Source organism: Epinephelus moara, chromosome 14, assembly GCF_006386435.1.
Source record: "Epinephelus moara isolate mb chromosome 14, YSFRI_EMoa_1.0, whole genome shotgun sequence".
NCBI classification, from domain to species: domain Eukaryota; kingdom Metazoa; phylum Chordata; class Actinopteri; order Perciformes; family Serranidae; genus Epinephelus; species Epinephelus moara.
The window spans coordinates 21,301,410-21,310,515 of record NC_065519.1 but is presented as its reverse complement, the minus strand read 5'-3'; the positions used below and the strand labels follow the sequence as shown (position 1 = coordinate 21,310,515).

At 44.1% G+C, this 9,106-nt stretch overlaps 2 protein-coding genes across 2 annotated transcripts; one reads left to right on the top strand and one right to left on the bottom strand.

Annotated features, from left to right (window-relative positions):
- The first annotated feature begins 2,661 nt into the window (after positions 1–2,661).
- Positions 2,662–6,269, top strand: LOC126400858 (ankyrin repeat and SOCS box protein 2-like). Its single transcript, XM_050061843.1, has 8 exons — positions 2,662–3,399; positions 3,782–3,951; positions 4,091–4,246; positions 4,345–4,590; positions 4,673–4,844; positions 5,030–5,633; positions 5,725–5,878; positions 6,009–6,269. Exons 1-8 carry the CDS (start codon positions 3,266–3,268, stop codon positions 6,143–6,145), a joined length of 1,773 nt encoding a protein of 590 aa, XP_049917800.1. The 5' UTR covers positions 2,662–3,265; the 3' UTR covers positions 6,146–6,269.
- Positions 6,270–6,355: 86 nt separating this feature from the next.
- On the bottom strand, positions 6,356–7,962 carry LOC126400860 (protein FAM181A-like). Its single transcript, XM_050061846.1, has 2 exons — positions 7,791–7,962; positions 6,356–7,667 (listed from the first exon to the last, which is right to left on the bottom strand). Exon 2 carries the CDS (start codon positions 7,606–7,608, stop codon positions 6,844–6,846), a length of 765 nt encoding a protein of 254 aa, XP_049917803.1. The 5' UTR covers positions 7,609–7,667; positions 7,791–7,962; the 3' UTR covers positions 6,356–6,843.
- Between the last annotated feature and the right edge of the window lie 1,144 nt (positions 7,963–9,106).

Here is a 9,106-nt window from a genome sequence, read left to right as displayed (position 1 = left end):
AGACTGGACAACACATATCCTCCTGTGATGATCGCAGTCAGCAGACCCAAGTCTCTTTATCAGAGACTAAACAATGATATAAAAGACAGGCTGGCTGTCTACAACCTGAGTCTCCTCACTTCTGACAACTCGACTGTAAACCTGCACAGGTGAGGAAACGTACTATTATTTTATACGGCACTTCTTAAATGACTTGTTCATATTCACATTCAATATAAACTGAAACAGAGTAATTTTTTTCAATGTCACGTTTGAATAAGTGTGGCTCATTGACTTAACTCAGACAGACAGACAAAAGAAAAAGCGATGAAGTTCCTGAGAATAAGCTGATAAAATCTCATCAAAAAATCTTTATAATCTAACATCTGTTACTTTAAGCAAGAAGCTGAATAGTGTTCAAGAACTTAACAGACACTGGAGGTGAAATGTGACAAAATGATATCCCATTATCAGCACGTATTTTAACATGGTAGAAATTTTATTTCTAAAAGTTTTAAGATACACACACAAAGGAAAGAGCAAAAGAAAACCATTGGTGCCTTCAGGTGGTGTGACTGTAAGTTTTCAGCAATTATTACTTTTTATATTCATAAGAGCCAACACTGAGTTGTATCTTCAGATATAAACTGCTGCTTCTATTACTTTAATTCCTTATAGATGCCATAGTTTGGCATGTGCTCTGTCAATCACCAAACACCTCCCTCTTGTGGAGAAACTGCAGACCATTGAAAGTGAATTAGTGAGTTAGTAAATTCATTTGAAAGGTACAAGACTGAACATTAAAATAAAGCCAGTGCTTCACAGTCACGTTTTGTGATAAATACCTGGAGTATATAATAATTTAAGTTTCTCTGGGATGAAAACCTTACCAAAGCACAAACCAGAGGTCAGGGTTGTGCCCATAGCTGCCACTGAGGACACAGAAGTTTTGCACTCTCGCGTGTCAATTTATTCTATGCAAATGAATCTTTATTTTCGCTGAAAATGTACAGTTTCAGTTCATCAAATGCATACAAACAGTTTTCAAAATAAACTTACAGTAGAACATTTTGGTTTTCGATTTACCTCTTTTGGTTTAGGCAACAAAGGTATTCAGTTTGATTTAGAAATATAAGATATTTATCAGCAGCGCACCCATACTCAGCAGACCTGTGCATGTATATATAAGATAAGTAGGTTTGTTACTGACGTAATGTAACGTCACATGACATATGTCATTACTGTAGTATGCTAGACATACTAGCACACTTTATTTGTTATTGAAACCACTCGATTGACATTTAGTTTCACATGGGACATGAACAGCGGCCTCCTGGGTGAAAGTCCAGAGTTTGGTTAACCCATACATCTCCCTCATCTCCAGTATATGGCGCCGCAACCTAGCTCACTCCGAAGTCATCGAAATCCGGCGCTTGGGCAGTGACTTGCGGCTTCAGACATTGATGAAAAAAGGCATCCTTTAACCTCTGCTTGATATACGGGTGGTCGTCGTTATAGTTTAATGGTGCTCGGCGGCATCAGGGAAAACATGGTGGGACAAGAACAAAAGTTAAGGCAGCAAAAGTCCTAGTAGGGTGTGTGGGAGGGGTGGTGGATGAGTCCAACAAACACCGACCTTCACCGAGGAGAGCGTTCTTCACGTCCCATAAGATAACAAAGCCAAACCCTGGTTTTTTTTTTCCCTAAACCTAACCACATGCTTTTGTTGTCTAAAACATGTGTGTTAGTTGTTGGAGGAAAAAAAAAATCTAGTCAATTCTCGTTGTTGTACTGATGCAGTACGCTTATTTTTAAAGAGACAGTATCTAAACTGTAAATTTCCTGTGAAAACGGAAGTGTATTTTGAAAGAAGACAATACATGTAACAAACATAACTTGACCCAGAGTACCTCTAACATCGTATCTGGACGTGGGAGGTCCATGACCAAACATCGATATGTGACAAGGTCGGAATGAGAATGTGTTGGACATGAACAGCGGTCTCCCGGGTGAAAGTCCAGAGTTTGTTTGACCCATACATCTCCCTCCCTCCCACACACCCTCCCTATACAGACTTTCTTGCTCTCTTTACTACAGCAGTTGCTCGCAGCTTTAGAAAAAATGCAGCTGCATCTCATACCGCCACCAAAGGGTGCCTCAGTGCGTCAGTATCTGACCCCATGGCACCGACAGATTGTCAGTCTTTGACGCATTAGGAGTGAGCCCTGATTGTATCTTGTTTCTGATCATTTGGGTGTTTTAAGGAGTTTTTTTTACATTCTACAAATACACACAAAATGCAAATGATGGGGTTTTAAAATTTTGAATATTTGAACAGAAAATCCTGTAGACTGCTCTTGCTCAGCTTCACAGTTTATTATTAACACTAATGTTCACTCTTGACAAAGGTCCAGCAGGACTTAAATGTTGGTGTTACTCATAAATTGTGAAGCTGAATAAGAGCATTGTGCGGGATATTCTGTTCAGAGACTCAGGTGATATTTTCAAACGCACCTGCGTCTGAGACAGTTGGATGTGCAAATATCTCTCTTCAATCAAATTTTGAATATTTAAAATGAAAAGAGTTTCCCTGTGTATCTTCTAGCAGTATGCCTATGTAGCTGAATCAGGTGCTTCTCGGATGGGGATTAAACCCCATTTGGAAGTTTAAAGTTGACTTGGGATTCACTCATGGCCCCAGTATTTTAAAAATGTCTACGGCCCTGGTTTCTAAGTAGTCCTTTTGATTAAAGGAGCTTTCAGATACCTCCTCTATGAGCAAAAACGAAGGGCTTACTCAAAACAATAAGATTTAAATTACAATCTCAGTGGACACTTACAGTAGCCTACAGGACCACAATGTCTGTGGCACTGTCTCATGAATGGTGTGGGTCTATCATTTATCTTCCGTAGTGCTCATTATTACCCCTTGTTTTGTGTTTTTCCTCTTACACTAGGCCTCTTCCTCCAAAAGTCCCCTTTAAGATTAGAGCTTTTAATTATGTGGTTGTGTATTGTGGCTCCTAGCCAATGAAATAAAGCCTTCATGCAAATAAAGACATCTCGGCTAGGGCTGCATTATCTCCAGCGCTGTTCGCCTTATCTCTGGATGTCCGAGTCTCTTGACATATATGGATAAACCCGTCACCCCGCCGCCTGACAATACAGTCCCAAAATAATCTGAGAGCACAGCTGAGCCCTGCTAGGCGCTGCACGCTGCTGCTGCTCCGCCGCCTCCGACACCGCGCTGTGAGAGGAAACACCGCCGTGAAATCTCTCATCAGTAATGACGAAATTCAGCTATTCTGAATACTTATCTCAGTTCCGTAACGCTGGAGGTAAATGTAATAATGTTCAGACGCGACTGTGGGGAGATAGGAGGAGAGGAGACGGTCAGGGCGACGTAACGTCAGAGCCGGAGTGAGTCTTTTGTTGTTGGGTGCTGTTTGACATGGGGCTGCATGTCTATGTCAGTGTGTGTGTGTGTGTGTGTGTGTGTGTGTGTGTGTGTGTGTGTGTGTGTGTAGGGGCTCCTGAGGTCTGCTGTATAACCATTGAAGAGTAATAATAAGAAATGTTTAATCTTGATTAATTTAATGACATAGCCTACCAAACCAGTTAGAGGTGCTTATTTAAGTTAAATAAAGCCAAAAAATTAAGATATTTACTTAAATATAAAAATGTAAGATTCACAGTTCAATCAGAATTGCAGCCCTCAAACAGTGCTGATGTCTATCTAAAATTAAATGTGATTGCATTTATGTGTCAGTCACGTAAAGTGTGTTTTTCCCTCCTTTTTAAGGGATGTTGAGCCGGTGGTCTTTGCCATCAGGAGAGGGGATGTGGAGGCAGTTAATGATGCGGCAACATCCGCTCCTCTCAGTCTGCTGAAGGAGAACAAAGATGGGTGGATACCTCTGCATGATGCTGCCTTCTGTGGACAGACAGAGTGCCTGAAGATCCTTCTAAGGGGTATGACATGAAAGCTTAATTGAGGGTCCCAAACAGTGCATTTGTCCAGTGAAACAGGCTCAGTGTGACAGTATACGTCGATCTGTTTGTACAATCTCAAAAAGCTAAATAAGCCTTATATATATATTTTCTGCTCCAGCCCATCCAGGTTCAGTAGACAAACGTACCTTGCAGGAGCAGACGGCCTTGCTGCTGGCTGTGTCTTGTGAACACTTGTCATGTGTGCGTCGCCTTCTGGAGACAGGCGCCGACCCCGACATCAGCAGCAAGAACAAAGAAACCCCTTTGTACAAAGGTACAGCCATGAAATCAATTGTATACAACAGAGCTATTTAGAACGTATAGATAACCATGTAACAGCCACATGACCCAGTGTCTCCTCTGTGTCTGTAGCCTGTGAGTTGGAAAATGTGGACATGGTGAGCCTCTTACTGTCCTACGGGGCCACCGCGAACCAGCGGTGTGGTCAGGGTTGGACGGCCCTCCACGAGGCTGTGTCCAGGAACAACACGGAAATCTGTGAGATGCTAATAAGAGCCGGAGCCGCAATCAATCCCCCAAACACCTACAGCATCACGCCACTCATTGTAGCAGCTCAGCAAGGACAGATGAGGGCACTGTGCTACCTTATTGAGAAAGGTACTTTTCTGTACAAAATATTCCCCCTCCTTTTTTATGTTGCTGAATTTAAAGGTTATTAAGGGACACTGGTTTTCTGTAGGTGCAGATGTGAACATGCAGACATGTGATGGTGTCACAGCGCTGCATGAGGCCAGTAAAAATGGCCACAAGGAGAGCGTTGCAGTGCTGTTGACTAAAAACGCAGATGCCAACAAACCCACTAACTCAGGACTGCTGCCACTGCACACTGCTTCCCAATATGGACACCATGAGTAAGTACTATAACTCAATTAGGTTTTGTATAAAAGAAAACATTCATAAAGATGTAGCATTTGCATTCAGATATAAAATGTTTGCCTATGATGCACAATAGAGTGGTTATTATGAATTGAACTGTCATAAGAGTTAATTAGTGTGTGTTGTCTTTACATATTTTGTGTCCACACTCTGTGTACAGGATTGTGTCCCTCCTCGTCTCAGTCACAAGTCGAGCCCTGCTCCGCCACAGTTGTGTCAGCCCCCTCCACCTGGCAGCAGAGCACAACAGACACACTGTGGCAGCTGTGCTACTCAAGACAGGTGCGAATGTAAACGCCACACTGGCCAACAGCCACTCCATCCAGTATGCTGATAGGCGCGCGACAGCCCTCTACTTTGCAGTTGCCAATGGCAGCAAAGAGACAGCAGAGGTGTTACTGAACGCTGGCGCGAGTCTAAACCTGGACCCAGTCAGTCCTCTGCTGATGGCTGTGCGGCAGGGCTGCATCAGCACTGTGTCATTACTGCTGGAGAGAGGGGCTGACGTCAGCGCCAGAATACCCTCTTATCCTACTACGTTCCCTGCTGCCGTTGCACTCTGCATGGATAATTTGGCTCTGCTCAAGTGCCTTTTGGACAATGGCTGTGATGCCCTCTCTTGTTTTACCTGTACATATGGCTGTGCCCCTCACCCAACGTCAGGAGGATCCCACATTAGAACTGTTGGCAGCAATGGATATGTTTTGCAGAATGACAGTATGCTTCCTTTAAACTGCAGTGAGACGCCAGAGAGAGCTACACAGGTGTGAAAAATAAGCAAAAACATCAACATGGCTTTCCCAGAAACTGAAATTTGTATGTTTTTTTTCTAAGTATTTTGCTTTCTTTTTGCAGTTCTGTGAGTGGATCTCAACGTCAGTCATGTGTAAATGGGCAGGACCGGTCATAGACTTGCTGCTGGAGCATGTTGGTCACGTTCAGCTGTGCAGCAAGCTCACTGAACTGCTGGACAGCCGAGAAGAGTGGCTCGCCGTGAAGAGGAAGTCATGTAAGCATCTGACAAAATCATGTCATCCTAACATGCAAACATGTCTCTTTCTGTCTCTCACTTCCTCACACATGCGTACAATGCAAATGTAGCTATCAACAAACCTCTTTTCTGTTTCTCTTGTCCACAGTGTCACCTCGTCCACTCCTGCACCTTTGCAGATTCAGGATTCGAGCCCAAATGGGGGGAAACAGACTCTCACAGAAATCTCTCACAAGTCTACCTCTGCCGGACAGACTGATCCGATACCTGAGCCACGCTGACTGACTTTAAAATGAACTTCAAGTAATATAAGCATCAGAGATGTGACTAAATTTATCATAATGTGTTTCTTTTTTAGCCGCATCTGTAAATGCAATTCTCTATGTATAAAATATCTATTTATAACATGTGTAACGTGACAGGAAGTCTCTTTAATGTGTCAGTCAGAGTTTCTCTGTAGTCTCGCTGGAACGCTCAATGAAAGCAAAAACGATCTAATGCCCGGAGGAGCTCTTGAGGAAAGTTGGATCATTTATTTAAAAATTAAAGTCATCGTTTTCAAACGTGCCTATCAAACATTACTTTGACAAAGAAAAGGCAATCTATGTCCCACATTCTATTCTCATAGCTGAAAGAGCAAACTAAAACAGGATGTTCTCATTCATTTGCATGACTTTTGGTACTGACAAAAGGAGCAGTCACTGTAGAAACCTAAAAGTAGAAACCTTTTAACTTACTGTCAGTTTTTCAGATGCTTGAAAGGCATCACAGTGGCATGAAAGTGAACATGATGAAGTTGGTCTGCAAGTGCAACTTAGTCCTCTAGATTTAAACAATAAAAATAGATGAAGCATTCCAATAAGTGCTTGATGAGGTGTCTCATATACAAATGTGGAGAGATAAAGAGTTGGCTGCGCAGAACACAAAATAATTAGTCATATTTACACCCTTTTGTGTGTGTGACTGGCTCATTAGTAGAGTAGTTAAATGAATCCAAACACACTGAAGATCGGTGACTGCACGGTGGGTTTGGTCGGTATAGGTTTGACCACAACGTGCGTGTGAAGTTTCTGTCCATAAGGATGCTCAGGCCTCTCTGTCTCTGCCGCTTTGCTCCACAGTCCCAGGGGCGGATGGGGGACAACAATGTGACTGTGGAGGACCTGGTGTCCGTGGTACTGGAAGGGACAGCAGCCGCACACGCTCACACAGTGGTGAGAGGTCAGGTCCAATTTCAGCGTGTCCTTATCGGCAGAGCTGCGCCGACTGGACGCAGAGAGAGTGGCCTTTGCGTCATCATCATAACTCCTTTTCCTCTTTTCGTTCTCACTGCCCTCAGATGTGCCTGCTGGGCTCTTTTTCAATAAATGTGAGTGTTCCCTCTTAGTCTGGGTCAGCTTAGGTTCCTCCCAAAATGAGGCTGGCAGCTGGCGTTTCCTCATGGGCACCTGCTCCACGGCGCTCCCCGCAACCTCCGCACACTGAGCATCCGAACTGGACTTCTCTGCGACCTTCACACTCTGGTGAGAAGCGCCCACCGGTTTGGCGCACCCATACTCAGCAGACCTGTGCGTGTGGCATCTTGGGACTCTGGAGTACTTCTGAGAGAAACGCTTCAGCTGTTTCTGCAGATATTTCCTGTGGTCCACAGAGCGTCTGCACGGAGCTGACTTGTCCAAGGCCGCTTTGATATCGCTGGATGCCAAATTCACAAAATTGAGCAGCGTCTTGACCTCACTGTCTGCCATTTTTGTAAAGTTTTTGATCAGATCAGTCCATGTTAGAGTTTGTAGTCCACCGCCAAGATCTAAAGGGACATCAATAAACAAATGTAAGCTTTGCGTAATTGCGCGCTATTCTCTGGTATCCACAAATGAATGTGATGCTTCTCAGTTAAAATATTTTTAAAGAGTAATAACCCTTTACTCACCACTGCTGGATGAATCCAGACTCTCTGAAGCCGCAGTTCAAGCACAGATTTCTCTCCAGGCTGCAGTAGGAGCACTTCAACAAGTTGAATGAATATAAACTCCTTGTAGTTATGGTGCTTTCCATGAACCAATCAGCGACCCCAGGCCCCTCACAATGCACCCCAATCAGCCTCCAAGCGCCCTGGTATCGAATTCTTCACCATTGCAAATTGTTGTCATGGAGACCTGGAAAAAGCCGCTGAGGGGATGCGATATTTCTCCTACACGGTGATTTCCGCGCGTTGGCCAAACATCTCCTAAAATCCGGAGTGTGCATGAATAAGAACGAGTGCTAGCTCTGCTGAAATATGCATGCATTCTAACTTTATTCTGGAGCTGTTAAAGTTGAATCTTTAACATAGATACCGCTCATACCCTCCCCAAGAGTGATGTCAGCTGTAGGATTTGGTGAGAGGGGGGAGATCTAAAGAGTGCATAACCATGGAAAGGGGCTTGAACGCTCAAGAATCTTGTCTTTCTGTTTGCCCCCTCAATCGAGCGACACAAAGGCTGAATTACTCATTCAAACCTCGCGGGACAAAGGAAAAGGAGCTGGATAGCACTCCTGCATTTGTAGTCAAACATTTAGAGACTTAAATCGAGTCGTCATGAAGGAGAAAGAGTCGGACAAAGCCCATAGAATTGCCATCAGCAAACATTTTCCTGTGTCATATTATGGGGTCTCCATGGCTCCCTCTGGCCCGCGGACAATAGCACAAGTTTGCACACTCGAATACTGTCACCCTGCCAACGGCAACAAGGGCCCAAAACAGGACAATCCCCAGAGAAAGCATGGGCTCCGCAGGGAAGGTTGCAATGGAGGAGGAAAAGGGGACTTGTGAAATGCTAATTGAGCTTCATCCCCTTATTGAAGTGGGGAAAAAAGAGTACCTATCGTCCCATTGAACCGCAGCAGCAGTGGAATGAGATGTGAGGAAACTGTTTGTCTGGTAAGTAACACCTCATGCTTTTGCACTACCCTTAAAGCATTTACCCTGAACCACTCCAGCACTGGTGCAGATCATTTTTAAAACATTCTGCAGAGTATACTGAGGCTACACACCATTTATTTCTGAGTGAGCTGCAGCCCACATGATTGATTGCCTCATTCACTCAGTTTGGGGTTATCTGAGGAGAGCTCTGCTGCAGGTCTATATGTGCTCTCCATCTTTTTAGGCGGTGCATCCCTCTTGTTCTGGAGAGGCATTGTCCTCCTCCTCTCTTCTTCCCTTCACCTCTCTGTTCATCTAAAAAGGGCAAATTAACAATGAGGCCC

Excerpts from the sequence above, each read along its gene's own strand:
- LOC126400858 (XM_050061843.1), top strand. The coding sequence starts at position 3,266 with ATGACGAAATTCAGCTATTCTGAATACTTATCTCAGTTCCGTAACGCT. Across the intron at positions 3,400-3,781 it reads GACGTAACGTCAGAGCCGGA|GGATGTTGAGCCGGTGGTCT; the intron begins GTGAGTCTTTTG and ends CTCCTTTTTAAG. Across the intron at positions 5,634-5,724 it reads CGCCAGAGAGAGCTACACAG|TTCTGTGAGTGGATCTCAAC; the intron begins GTGTGAAAAATA and ends TTCTTTTTGCAG.
- LOC126400860 (XM_050061846.1), bottom strand. The coding sequence starts at position 7,608 with ATGGCAGACAGTGAGGTCAAGACGCTGCTCAATTTTGTGAATTTGGCA.